This window comes from Amblyomma maculatum, chromosome 6 (assembly GCF_055883805.1).
Source record: "Amblyomma maculatum isolate TAMU_Amacu chromosome 6, ASM5588380v1, whole genome shotgun sequence".
Lineage (NCBI taxonomy): Eukaryota > Metazoa > Arthropoda > Arachnida > Ixodida > Ixodidae > Amblyomma > Amblyomma maculatum.
In genome coordinates this window covers 1,413,822-1,428,841 of record NC_139349.1, presented here as the reverse complement: position 1 = coordinate 1,428,841, position 15,020 = coordinate 1,413,822, and the positions used below count along the sequence as shown (strand labels likewise).

The following is a 15,020-nucleotide window of genomic DNA, read 5'->3' as shown; positions in this document are numbered from 1 at the left end:
CATCCTAGATGTTGATATAAATATCGATATTGAGGCCATGATCGTGCTACAGCAGGTGTGAGGGCAACCCCGACCCAGATTGAGTACCTGCACAAGAGTTTTTATTTGCACACGTGCACGCCCACACAGATGAAGTTTTGTAGTGACGAAAAACAAATAACTGTCAAGACAGATAACCTTCTAAAGGGTGCGTAAAGGTTGACGTTTGGGATTAAGCTATGAAATTATACAAGGTGTTCCACATAAGAGGTTGAACTTAAGGTACAAAAGCGGACAACAGAGTCCAGTGCGCGCGCACAGAAGCAGTCAAATCCTTAGCGCTCCCTCCGCAGCCTGCTACTCAGCTGCCATCGCAGCCCATACCTCACTGGTACGAAAAAAAAAAAAAAAAAAAAAAAAGGAAGCAAGCGTGCATACTGCTCCAGCTGTGCTTTGCCGAGGGCAGTTTCAAACCGTCACTCGTTTGAAACCGTGCTGTCTGCGTTGGCCAGCTTGCTCGCACATCCTTTGCACACACACATGCACACACGCACCCAGGGCAGCTCAAAGGCGTCACACGTTTGAACGTACTTCGACTCTTCGGAAGAAAAAAGAAAAAAAAAAAAAAAAACACCGGCAGGAGACGCAGAAGTAACGTAGACAAATGTCAATTTTGTGTCACGTGATTGTCTGCACAGAACCTGAAAAAATATTCCTCCATCTTGCACAGTGTTACCAGCAGATGTCAGTTTGGTTTTGCGACAGTTCGGTTTCGCTGTCAGCAGAGTTATTCAGCGGCTTTTGGTGCAGGCGTGGCGCAGAAGTAGGCAAAAAATGATTTTGTAGCAGCATGTAGCAGTATTTCTGATTTGGCGCGATTGGTGCAGCAGTTCCACCACTGCAGGCAAATCCAGGTATTTGTTACAGCATGTATCCAAGGATAGTACCTTACATTTGCCACAAAGCAGAGTTTATCACTCTTCAATATTCAAAAAGAGCACGAACTACACCAAGGGTTTGAGCTTGGCATGCATTTAACAGCTTCAAGCAGGCGGTTGGGTGGTAATCAAAGACGACGACGCACAACAGTTTCTTATATCAACAGCATCTGTCACGCTGTACGCTTTGCTATTTCTACGGTTCCCACCTAGAAAGTGTTATACAAAAAGCGACCAGCCAATCATGGTCAGTGAATGGTTCACTTGACCAGCACAGTTCTTTACTCAGAGACACCTTGCTTTACCCAAGGGTGTTTAAGCAGGTGGGTGACAACATTTAAAAAAAAAAGAAACACCTTTGTTACTACAACACATCTGGCTAGAAGAGAAACAATTCCCCTCCATCATGGTTCTCGCAAAAAAGGAATAAATAGCATAAAGGTTCATTCTAATCCGACATTCTGGTACTATTTTAAAGTCATGATCAGCGAAGTGCTCTTCACCATACAAATGTGCAAGAAAATAAAAGTAAAGACTGGAGGCTTTTTTTGCAAACCAACCGCTTTAAAGTGTAAATGGCATTCAGAGATCTACAATCACCAGTACCTGCTCAGCAGCAAAACATATCAACAATTCTATCGTCTATTCATTCTCTAGACTGCAGCACCACCCAGAGCAGCTTTCTCTTCTCTCCTCTAATATTTGTAATGTACTTCAACAACGTGCGTGACAGTAGTAATCCATTTGTATTGCTAATTACACATGACTGTTACTTTTGTAACCAGCCCTGATTTTGAATCATTTCAGCTATCCAAACCTTAACCGTAATTCTACCTACTGCACCAAATGGCCAATGACTAAATGCTACCGACTACTGTGACGTGGTCACATAGTGTGCACAACAGCAGCAAGTCTGAGGTGTGCAGCAGACCGGAGCTGTGTCAAATGCCAAACCCAAGGGGTTCATTCCACAGAACGCGCTCCAGTTCTCTCGCCAATGCAATACCTTGATGCAAAGTGGACGTTGTCGGAACAGAAGGTCACATGCAGCACCCACGAGCCATGGCCGGCAAGTGTCGTCACAAGGCCGGCGTGTTGACTGCAACAGACATGACAATTGGTATTAAAGCTTTGCACTTCAACAAACATTCAACTTCCAGCAGGTTGGCCTATTTTCAGAAGCTAGCACACATGCATGGTCAGCGAGGGCATTTTAATTAATAGGTACTGCCAGAGCTCAATTCACTATGAGCTTGACTACCCACAGGTGACGCAAAGATTTGCGAAATCAGCATGTTCTGTAGCAGTCAGAGCTACAGAACCATCTCTGTGGTTCCACAGAGCTACCATCTCTGTGGAAGTACAGCTTGCCTCTCTCAGCATTTCTGCGTCTGCCTTTTTCCCAACACACAATGTACACGGTCAATGCGCAGAATACGGACAGAGTAAATCCTCAGTGATGGTCTAAAACCAAGCATTTATACATTCTTGATCCAGATCCCGATATCTTGTTTAAGGCACAACCGCTTGGTTCTTTCAACATTCACAGTTCTCACTGAACAGCAGGTTTGCTAACCATTGCATGTTAAATATGAAGTCTATTAGAATGAAATTCTGGCCACTGACCATGTCAAAAAACTTCTGCTTATGTTTCAGAACATTTGCAAGTTCCTTGGTCACAATGAAGAAGCGTCCATGAAAGAAGCAGCTTAACTAACGGGCATTTTGTTGATCGCATTCAGCATCATCTGTATTACCAGGAATTTCTGAAAGCTGCTACTCTCGTGGGGCTAGATGGTGCTGTTGCACTCCAGCTGCAAGATACTTGTCAAGTCGTTACAAACAAAAGAAGTTTGTTGGTGCTGCTGCATTTGAAATCCCTGATAATACAGCTGCTGCCAAATACGGTCGACAGAACAAAGGGAAAACTTCACCTGGCATATGCAAAATAAATATGCCGATTATTTAAGGCTACATAACCGGCTTCTTTCGTGGCTGGTTCTTTATTGTGGACAAGGAACCCACACGGGTTCCAGAATGTTAACTAACCTTTTTAACGCGACAACGTTAAAGGGCACATTGCACAGAAAATTTGGCATTGCTATTAGGAGCAAAGAATCACGGGCTGGTAGTTGGCAACTGATACTTATGAGAGTGACAGTATTTAGGGTATATCCAACGGATTTAGAACTTGTTTAGGGCAGAGAGTGAGCAACTACGAACTTCCTCTTGCAGCGAAATGCTGTTCTCACAACAAATGTCAGTGCAGCAGTGGCAAAACTTACAACCTGCCTTCAAGCGCATTCAACTTATCTCCCTAGAGTTATTGGAATGCAGAGTAGCCATGATAATATGCTAATGCATTACATCTAACATAAACATGGCATGGCAAAAACCACTGGCACGCTTTAGCAATCCCATAGCTAAATTTGCATGTGATGTAAAAGAACCCAGAATGTGTTGCTGTACATACACACAAGTGGAAACTGCACAAAAATGCGCCACCGCATTGACAAATGAAAGCAGCAACGCAGGTTTGGTTCTGCACCAGTTCACGAGAGTGAAGCAGCCACTCACACGTCATACACCTTGATATGGCAATCGTCGGATGCGGTGACCAGCATCTGAGAGTCGGGTGAGAAGGTCAGCGAACGAATAGGCATGGCATGACCTGCAATCAGAGAGAGACCATGTGTATACTTTGCATTATTTCGATAATGTATCTTCAGCACAAGCCTAGAGGCTGCCTAAAGGAAATGCAAGTCCCCAACTGTGTAACATCCAAGTAAATCTAATGGGACGAAAAAAAAAAAAAAAGACATCACAACAAGCTGACCACTGAAATGTACAGAGCCCACTAGAAGTTGAACGTCATTTACGGACACCAAATTCCGAGCTTGCTTGCATAAAACCTGCCACAGACAGCACACGAGTAAGCAAAGCCAAAAAGGTTTAGTATAAAATTATGAGTATTCCGAAGGTTTAAAGGGGCACTGAGGATTTACAGTTCTCAGTGAAAATAGATTGCTTGGCTCTTTCTGTGCATGCTGACGCTTGTCCTGCAGCAAAAGCCAGATTTATTGCTTACAAAATGAAATTTTAAAATATTCCAGTCATTCAATTTCAATTCGAGACATTCTTGTCAAAAAGGATTATCTGCCGTCATAGTGAAGTTATTAGTAGCAAGGACCTGGGATCCATGCCCAAAAATCTGTATTGACGCATGCATGTTTACTTGCAAAATTGGCCGATGAGAGTGGCACCTGTATTTTGCCTTTCAAAGCTTAATTAGCTTAGCTAAAGAACTGCCTACGGGGTGTAAAATGGCAGAGTCGAGGCCACACCACGGAGTATCATGCTTGGAAAGCAGAAAGCATAGTTAGCAAGAGTTAAAGTCTGGTGGATACATGTGTACTCAATGAGAGAATGGAGCTCCCACTGGTTGCTATGGTGACAGCAGTTGCCATCATATGACATGGCTAGTACACACTGACTCGCCATGCTAGTTTTAATACCTCATTCTCCTTTAGTTCATTGCACATACTGAAACCAATGCAGCACCTGCTGCTGGCTGATGTATGTATGAAGCCACTTATGGGCCAAAGGAGAGGAAAGATGATCACCTTCTAACGTGTGCACCAGCTTCCCTGTGGAGATGTCAAACACATTGATGATGCCGTCAATGGCACCGCTGGCGATGTATTTTCCGTCAGGGCTCTGCAATAACAACAAAAATTAAAAAAGCGTGCGCTACACCACATATGGCAAAAGACATTCGAAAAAAAAAAAAAATTGCTTTCAGTAAATCCTCACTTGTAAGTATAACATGGAGAAAATTGAGCATGCTGTAAAGAACGGGCGAAGCCTTAAAGCGGTAAAGAAGAAATTGGGCATAGGCAAAAACCAGATGTATGCGATAAGGGACAAGGCGGGCAACGTCATCACTAATATGGAAAAGATAGTCAAAGTAGCCGAGGAGTTCTATACAGATCTCTACAGTAGCCAAAGTAGTCAGGACTGTAATGAGATTGGCGGTAGGGAAAAACAGTCAGACGTTCCACCAGTGACGAAGGACGAGGTCAAGAAAGCACTAGAAACTATGAAAAGGGGGAAATCAGCTGGAGAGGATCAGATAACTACAGATTTGCTGAAGGACGGGGGGGATATCGTGATAGAAAACCTGGCCACCCTGTATACGCAGTGCCTGGTGTCATCGACGATACCGGAACCATGGAAGAATGCAAACATTATCCTCATTCACAAGAAAGGGGACTCTAAGGACCTTAAAAATTACAGACCAATCAGCCTACTGTCTGTTACGTATAAGGTATTTACTAAGGTAATCGCTAATAGAATCAGGACAACCTTAGACTGCAATCAAGCAAAGGATCAAGCAGGGTTTCGGAAACGGTACTCTACTATCGATCATATCCATACCATCAATCAGGTGATAGAAAAATGCTCGGAATATAACCAGCCCTTATACACAGCATTCCTTGATTCCGAAAAAGCATTTGACTCAGTTGAAACCTCAGCGGTGATGCAGGCATTGCGAAATCAGGGGGTAGACGAGCCATACGTGAAAGTGCTGGAAGATATATATAGCGGCTGCACAGCAACCATAGTTCTGCATAAAGAAAGTAACAAAATTCCCATAAAGAGAGGTGTTAGGCAAGGAGACACAATCTCCCCAGTACTATTCACAGCTTGTTTAGAGGAAGTATTCAGAGACTTGGAATGGGAGCAGTTAGGGATAAGGGTAGATGGAGAATACCCCAGTAATCTGCGATTTGCTGATGACATTGCCTTGCTAAGCAACTCGGGGGATGAACTGCAAATAATGATTGATGACCTAGACAGGAAAAGTAGAAAGGTAGGCTTGAAAATCAATATGCAGAAGACTAAGGTAATGTTCAACAGCCTCGGGAAGGAACAGCAGTTTACATTAGGTAGCGAAATACTGGAAGTAGTAGGCGAATATGTCTACTTAGGAAAGGTAGTAACCGCAGACCCGGACCACGAAAAGGAAATAACAAGAAGAATACGATTGGGATGGAGCGCATTTGGCAAGCACTCGCAGATTATGACTAGCAGCTTACCGGTATCGCTCAAAGAGGAAAGTATACAACAGTTGCATCTTGCCTGTACTCACCTATGGGGCTGAAACGTGGAGGCTAACCAAGAGAGTTCTACTTAAGTTGAGGACAACCCAGAGGGCTATGGAACGAAAAATGGTAGGGGTAACATTAAGAGATAGAAAGCGTGCAGAGTGGGTCAGAGAAATAACTCAAGTTACCGACATTCTAGTAGAAATTAAGAAGAAGAAATGGACATGGGCAGGACATGTAGTGCGAAGAGAGGATAACCGATGGTCGCTGAGGGTAACAAACTGGATTCCAAGGGAAGGAAAGCGTAGCAGGGGGCGGCAGAAAGTTAGGTGGGCGGATGAGATTAAGAAGTTCGCAGGGGTCAAGTGGATGCAGCTAGCACAGAACCGGGTTAAGTGGAGAAATATGGGAGAGGCCTTCGCCCTGCAGTGGGTATAATCAGGCTGATGATGATGATGATGTAAGTCAGGTTTGAATCCTTCAACACTGAGACCTCAGCAAACTATAAACAGAGGCAACAGGACATAGAAAACTATGCCAAAACAATAGAAAGCAGTATATTTGCTATTTCTGTGCTCTGCATATACAGGAGTAAGGACTTGGTGCCATGCCGTTGAATACGGCTGTTATAAAAAGTTAAGATTAGGATCCTTGAATATGGTACTCAAAAAGGAGAGGATATAAAGAGTGCTGCCTGTACCTTTTGCTTCATTTCCTAGTCTCTTTGTTGAAAGTATACTGTTACAAAGAATACGCAGCCAACCTCCACTATCTACTCGGCAGGCAGGCATGCAGGCACACTGGGAAGCACTTACAAAGGCAATGCTGAGCGTGAACTTTCCAGTGGTGTCGAGTGAGGACTCTAGCTTGCAGGACTCAACACCGTAGAGGTTAATTTTGCCAGAATGGGAGCCAGATGCCAAAAATCGCGAATCAGGCGAGAATGTTACAGACCACGCATCAACTGCAAAAAAGAGATATATATATTAAAAAAAAACTAAACAGAGGAGAATGTTATAGGTACCTCGCAACACAAAACACAATTCAAGCTTGCTCTTAGTGCAAGCTTCTTTCTTCAATATCAAAGCATGCACAAATCAATAGTGGGCATCAAGATGGCACACAGTGTTTGAAACAGATGTGAGGAGGGAGTAATGCACACAATGAAATCATTGCAGCCAGGCAGGCATGGCCAGGTCTGAAATTGAAAACCCGCAGTACATTAATCAGTAGTGTCTATGCAAGTATGCAGTATCCTCTTTTATAAAATCTAGTTATGTCATATCTACGAAACTACACAATGGGCTCGCATAAAATCTGGTCCAATTATGGGACACACCCCACTAGTTTCCTTTCTCTAGTCATGCTTCCAAAACCTGTAGACAGCTGTGGCTACCACAAACAAAACCTTTTAGAACAGTACCTAACCAGTGTGATCGGGTGTACATTCGAAACAATCATATGGGCACCCTTGTGACCATCTCAAATGCACATGCCCTTTTTGCAATACGAACAATATGAACAGACTCACCCAACAGCAGATCCTGTTCAATTCACTACGAGGCACGTATGCAAACGGGAAACATTTCGATAGAGTACCTTATCACCATATACTGCTGCATTAAAAGAACTCGGCCATGTTACGTCTCATGTCAATGATACAACCCACCGGTTTCTGGCTATGCAGCCAACGCTGCGGGGATGAAGCTTCCGCCACGATGTTACTACACCATGTGGTTATGGCACATCTGGCCTCAGTTACTGTTTCGGTTTCAGTTCCACCTTTACTTGAATAGTTTTGGGCCGCAATGATGCAGAAATGACTTTCCTTAGATCACTTTAGGCCTAAGAGAGCATAAAATCATGGTTAATAAACATCCCGTTTGCTTGGCGTACTGTAGTGATTTTAAAATGCACTACAATAACATTGTACACGCTTGTCTTGTAGTAAAATCGTGACATAACAATAACGTTAAAAATTTTGTAATGGTATAATATTCCAGAGCATGATCCGTGAACTCTGCGACGGGACTATATTCTGCTGCGCAGTGAGCTGATGCGGTTTAGTTTTGTAGCTTTGGCTGGATAGCCAGAAAAAGTTGTCCGGGAGTATAGTGTTTCTGTGGCTGCAGTCCTGTGGAGCACAACCATGCGATGTGGCTAGCATTTGTGCCACGGTGGAAGTTTGTATTGCATTTTGGCAATTCTATTTTGCCAAAGACTTCACAATCAAACAAATGACAAGGGTCGAAACGAATTTTGATTCAGCTTTTTGAAAAGTACACCTCCAACTAACGACCGGAAAAAAAAAAAAAAAAAGCCATCTCCAAAAGGCATTCATTTAAGCAAGGTTTTAGATGTGCAGCCATTGTTAGCAAACTGTAAAGTGTGCATCATTTTTTTACCTGGTCCAGCATCTATATTTCTCTTTTCTTCACCAGTCTCCAAGTCCCAGAGCTTTATGTTGCTGTCCAAGGAACTTGAGGCAGCCACTGAAAGCGTTCCATAAAAACTTTTTATTGGAAGAGGCATACTCCATCATGCAGCTATGATGAAACCAATCACTTCGGCAAGTTAAACTGAATACGCGCTCAGTAACATTTTACAGTGTTAGCTCTTATTAGCTCGTTTTTCAATTTTCATGCCACTGTCATCCGCAGGGCCACCTGCCTCAATTGACAGGTGGCGAAGTGGAGAGCCAGAAAGATAGCCTCCCCTTTCTGAGGAGATGCAGCAAAGGGACGGTAGGAATGGGATAGACAGCTGGGGTGACCTAGTGGCTTGACTGCTAGGCGAGGATAGGTAGAAATTTCCTTTGGCTTAGAACCCAGCCTTCTCAGAGGTGTGTGTGCTTGTAAGAGAACCCACGAACCCCATTGCACCCTTTTGGGCAAACCCTGTTTTCAACACTCCAACCTGCAAAAAAGGTTCACGTTACCATGTTCACATGGGTGTTCAAATTCGTATGCTCTAACCAGAGCATCTTAAACAGACATAGAGGGTAACTGACTACTGTAAGCGATCGCTCCAATAAGGTTCACTTCATGATAACTATTCAGACCTGACCGAGTCTACGTTCATCTCCAGCTGCCTGACTTTGCGAGAAACAACAACAAAACATTTTTGTGAGAAATTGTTAAGCTTTTTAAGGCGAAAGACTTTCTAGATTCATGGAACGAAATCCCGAGCATGAGAGTCGTACACAAGATTTGTGCGCGAGATCTGTCATACTCCGCGAGACTAGTTTTTGTCTAGCGTTCCTGCCATCTGCAAAGCCACACTTGAATGCACACCAAGGAACGCCACACGACAGGAGCTGTGGTGTACCGTCCAAATCCACACTTGCCGGAGAAAGCGTAACAGATACTGCGCCTTCCCTTTCCTGTAAACCTGTTATGACTACATATATGTAGCACTGCAACAATCGCCGATAAGAGGCAAACGGTGAGAGGCAAATGATACAAGAGGAAGAGTAGGCTTTCACCATTCTCCTCTTAGAAAGAGGCACCCTAATTTTATTTATCCAAACACCAGAGACAATGACTTCACATATAATCTGATAGTATAGTCGTATCCACACATTACTGGAATATATGGTGCATTTTGTCTTGAACCTTAAAAAAAAAACAAAGTGACCCAGAATTTTATCTGCAGTATGCTTCTTTTAGTGTCACTGCACACAACTGCACTGCCAGACTCTAGTAGCACAAACTGTCAGCCTCAGAACCCTATTTTCGAGTGGAAGATTTTGGTTTGGCACCACAACCCCAATTTCATGTCACTTAGCAGCTAGGCTCAATGCATCTTTTTATGAACCACTTGCATAGGGTCCATAAGCCCTACTCTGAGAGAATAATAAAAAATAAAATAAACTATGGCAGACTGTTAACAAGGCAAGAAGATGAATTCCAGGACTCGCTTGCACATGGCCTATATTTTTACAAGATATCACCACCATGCCACCTGTAATAGTAAAATCCATGTCCCACCACTAACTCCCTCACATGTGTGGACAAATGAAGTGACAGTTCATGAAAGGAACAGGGTGTTTTCAGTTTCATTGCCGAACTCGGCCTCAATGGTAGTTGCCTTAACATATCTCCAGTGCCCAGAACGCATAGTGAAAATAGTACTATAACAAATAGATGCAGTGCATAAATGAAACAGTGCACTCCTACTTTCAGACTGCATGCCATTCAGCAGGAATTGTATCTGGGGCTTCACTCAGAGAGAGTGTGCCTTCAATGAAAGCAGTCAAAGCCCTTGTCATGGCCTTGCCTCGAGTTATTGATGGCCTTCTTGTACCAGAGCTTTTGCAACTACAAATTCGCCATCATGATGCTGTCGCCGCGGTGCCTTGGCAATTGCTTAGACACTCCTCTGATGCCACATACTGGACAGCATTTAGACATAACCTCCTCATCCAGCACTTTCCCAGAGTCTACGCTGGTCGCAGAGACTGTACTGTCATCGAAAGTGTAGCCTCACCTTTGCCAGCTTCCATCCTGAGCAACTGCTATGTCCTTGTTTACCTCATTGAGCTGCACAGTTCAAACTGCAAACACTTGCAACGCCTACCCGCTTTGACACAATTTTCCCGAGTTCAACGTTTCCACCACGCAGTCTACAAGCACAATTCTGTGTAATTGCGCCATTAATAACATCCATGTCCATTAGGGCATACTCGCTGCTGCTCTGTAACACATTCTCTTCCTGGAAGCATACAGAAAAGCTTGAAAGCTTCGATGTTGAGGCACTGGCCAGTTCTGAATTTGGCATCTCAACACATCACGAGCATCCATTTGCTTTTTTCCAACGAGTGTACTGGTTGCCGTAAAATGAATGCTTGTTGAGCGTTTTCTTTGCCCAGAGCATGTCAACGAATGCAGGCACAATGTATATTATTACTAGAGCAGAAACGCACTGGAACGCAGCTGCTCGATGTTTGCAGAAATGTAGAAAAAAAAATGTGCGCAGCGTGTCTGAATTGTCTAAGCTAAAGGGGAAAAATAGTTGCCGGACCATTTTTTTATATGTCGCTGATTTCAGACAAGCTTTGGAATCTGGTGGCATTTTTTTTCTTTTTTTTTTAATTGACGATAAATGCAGAGAGTATTTGAAAAGGGGGTGTGGTCGCTGACTACTTGGTTTAGGAAAGAATGTTTTTCAGCCCAAAATATGATTTTCTGAGAAAACTGCGGCCGTGAAATATGTGTAGAGAGAGATGAACTTCTCAAATTCCAAAATAAAAAAAAAAATGTGATTTTTTTTTTTTTTTAATTTTACCTTACCCTGTGCCCTTGAAAAACAAATTGCATATAAGTCGCATCTGTTCACTAGGCCAGAGCTATAAAAGAAATATTTGCCTGTTGCAATATGCGTTCCTTACCCTGTGCCCTTGAAAAACAAATTGCATATAAGTCGCATCTGTTCACTAGGCCAGAGCTATAAAAGAAATATTTGCCTGTTGCAATATGCGTTCTTCCAACGGCCTGCCTTTATTGTTGATTTCTTTGATGGGGGTGTTCTTGCGGAGGTCATTTTTTTCCACCCATGTCAAATGGCCACCCTGCCACCTGCTTGTCATTTTCCAGTACACGTATGCTCAATGGCAAGCAACTTCAATTTTTCACTGTAGCAATGTTCACCTTGCAGGCAGTGTCATGGTTAAACTGGATACGGAGTCTAGTGTCCGTCCTGTTCTTATGTGTTCCTCCTTCATCTAATGTCCCTTGTGTGTTAAAGAAGTGCTAGAAAAGATGAGTTCAAATGCTTTCCAACTCGCCCAAGTTTCCGCCTTATTAAGCACTACAATAGTTCATGCTTTAGAAGCAGCAAAAAATAACAGAACAAAAAAAAAAAAAAAAGACGAGGCAAGCAGCGTACGCCCATCGCTGCCATGTGGTTGCTCGCGGGCTCTCGCCCATCATCGATAGCAGGTCGAGGCACCCTAGTAGCAGGAACAGCGGAACGCGCCGGCAGGCAGAGTCAGTTTCCTGGGGCTATGCCTGGGGCAACAGTGGTAGGGAAGCAGGAACATGCGTGAACACACAGGCGCCTCTTTGCTCGGCGGCGGCAGGAACGCGCGCGCTCTCCTCCAGACTGGCTCCGCCCCCTTTCCCCCGCTCCCTTGTAGATGCATCGCGCGGGCTGCGGCGGAGATGGAGGCTGCCACCGCAGTCGCACCGTGCTATCAGCGAACGCAATCGTGAAACATTTCACGGCTTCTATAACTTCGAATAATTCTCATTTATTGTAAACACTCTCAAGGTTGTTTTCCTTACAATCAATTAATCTGGTTTCTGTTGTACATTGTCCTTAAGGCCGAGTCAAACTGCGGAAACGCAACAGCGACATCAACAGAACACATTCGCCAAACAAGCTGCCAACAAGTTTCCAAACCAACTTGTTTCTCGACAGTATGTCATACCGCATGAACAACGGCGAGCCAAACAGGTTGCTGCGATGTTGCCTCGGTGTGACAATGTTGGGCAACCAAAACATGCAGGAAACAGTGTCCATCAACGCTGTTTGGTCTGTTCGCTAGCCGGGCAAATTTCAGGGTGACAACACACCGACCAAAGTACTCAATTTGAGCTGACTGCTCGTTCCTGCGCGTTTCCTACTTGCAGAAGTGTTCTTTTTTTTTTTGCAGAAAGTATCCTTGCAAACCATTTTCCACGTGGCGTCTTGCAGGCGGCGCATGCAGGCGGGCGCTCATGCCGCAGAGGTCGCTCGTCCCATTGCCAAGGGCATGAGCAGTCGAGTGAGATTGCTTCAGCCATACACCGGTGCTTTGTGGGGATTGTACATCCATGCTGCGATGTAAGCAATTGTCAAATACACCTCACTATAGCCAAAACTGTACTCAATTCTCCTTTTCATTCACTAAAACTTATGAAGGCTGCCGCGGATAGCCCGCCAATGGTCCACGTTGTCCGTCGCCGCAGCCGAGACTGCAGAGCTGCGCAGCATATGTAGCACTGTGTGGTTTGATGCAGTACACATTCGTATCAGAAAACATTTGCTATCAGAAAGACTGCCTACTATACTTGTGCAATAGCAGCATGCCTGCACAAAGCACGGAGCTTTCGGCAACGGCACTTCCTGCGGGTGCGCCAGGCGATATGTACTGCTGCCAGCCTACCGTACTCGTCGCTAGGCGTAGTCGGTTTCGGCGGACGACAGTCCTGGTTCCTGAACAGGTCAACGGCCTCGACATTGTAATAAAGATTCGTTTTTCGTCACCGCTTTACAGGGAAGCCCATCTCAGTAAAATGCGTCGAATAAGACGTGCATTCGGCAGAAGTGCTTAACTTGTTTCCCACAAGCAGAGGTGGGCAACCTCATGAGGTCAACCTCAACTTCAAAATGACCTCAACCTCACGGAGTGAGGTGAGGTTGAGGTGAGGTCGGCAACACCTCAACCTCACGGAGTGAAGTGAGGTCAGCAAATGAGACCTCAACCTCATGCGTGAGTTTGAGGTTGAGTGAGGTCGTAACTTAGTGAGGTCGGCTTGTGAGGTCGAAATTATTGTTTCCAACAGCGATAAAATAGCCGGCAAAACACCTTTCATAATGCCTGTCGTGTACGCTCTTTTGGCTACCAACGCGCACGTAACGAACAGGTTGCGTCTGTGCGTTTGCGTTCGACACGAAAAAAAAAGGAGGGGGGAGGGGGGGGTAAAGTGCAGCGCGGCAAACAAGTGGGGTCGGACGACGGCTGCAGACTCGAAAGAAGGTGAAACAAGATCCCGCCACCATGCCGAGCGAGTTTGGGAAGTAAAGAAAGTCTGCGCAAACTCGAAGGGTTTCTAGACCTATGTGGGTGTGTCGGCTTCTCGGGGAAAAAAAAAAGCTAGAATAGTAGAAAAGAGGGAAGCGCAAGATCCAGCAACCAAGGAATTGCTTGGAGAGGATGGCACGAGAGAGGAGGTTTCAGAGAGGCATATGGAAAGAACAAGGATGCAGAAGAGACGAGAGATAAATGGCTTGACGAGAAGTCACCCCACGAAGGCTGTATTTTAGTAAATAAAATCTGCTTTTGCTATTGTATATGGTACGAGTTAAAACGAAAGAAAGAAATAGGACGGTAGTTCGTAGTTGTATCAGTGCAATCCACTCTTTTATTATTATTATTATTAGTCACTAGACATTAAATTAACCCTTTTATAAAAAGATAAATTTAATGTGCCCTTCTTGAAGAATCATTGAAGAACAGACAGGTGACTGACGACTGCTTGCAGTCATTCCTTTCTCATACCCTACATGAGCTTGCGCCTTTTTCATTTACATGTTTGTTTATCGAGAGCCTCCCCTCCGTTTTACAGCTTGCAGCCAAAGTGGCGGGCGCGCCTTTTGTTCGTAAGCTGGCTTCTGCTCTTTCGGCTCCGCAGCCGGTGTCCGATCTCAACTAGCGGACAAAGCGCGGACCCGCGAACCCCTCGGCATTTCTTGGAAAGTAAGCCACTGCACATACGCGCGCCTCTGGGAGTTTGTGAGTTTTAGGTATTTTTGAGAGCGTTTCTGTCAACGGGGCCGAGAGTTACAAGGACAGTGGCAGTGTGGGCGAGAGAGCAAGATGTGTGCGCGGTGCTCGAGCGTGTGAATGCGCGAGTGAATATCTGCGTGTCCTCTTCTCTTTAGTTTTTCAGTACACTTGCACCACCCCTATTTTTCCTCACTTCTTATATTCGTTTTGTGTGGTCACTTACCAGTGCCCCCTCTCGCGTTTGTGCACCCGTGTTTACTCACAACCGGCCGCTTTTCTGCGGTACGGCCAATCGTCACCCTTCCTCCTCCGCCTAAGAAAAAAAAAAAGACAAAAAAAATCAGAAGATACAATTCTCAGATTCTTCCTCTCGCAACATTCTTTTCTTTTTTTTTTTTTGCTTCTTTAGCTTTTGGTTGTGCGCTATACCTCCGACTGGCGTATTCCTGTTGGTCTAAAGAATATAAAGACAGGCCCTTCTGGCTTCTCGGAACACCACGGCGG

The 15,020-nt window shown here is 44.6% G+C and overlaps 1 protein-coding gene across 1 annotated transcript in view; it reads right to left on the bottom strand.

Annotated features, from left to right (window-relative positions):
* Window positions 1-15,020, bottom strand: part of LOC146184939 (uncharacterized) — a 29,955-nt gene that overhangs the window by 2,859 nt on the left and 12,076 nt on the right. The window contains exons 5-9 of the mRNA XM_084605914.1: window positions 8,431-8,517; window positions 6,841-6,989; window positions 4,541-4,634; window positions 3,495-3,588; window positions 1,924-2,016 (exon numbers count right to left, since the gene is read on the bottom strand). Coding sequence (XP_084462040.1) covers window positions 1,924-2,016; window positions 3,495-3,588; window positions 4,541-4,634; window positions 6,841-6,989; window positions 8,431-8,517 — 517 coding nt within the window. The remainder of the gene's footprint in view (window positions 1-1,923; window positions 2,017-3,494; window positions 3,589-4,540; window positions 4,635-6,840; window positions 6,990-8,430; window positions 8,518-15,020) is intronic.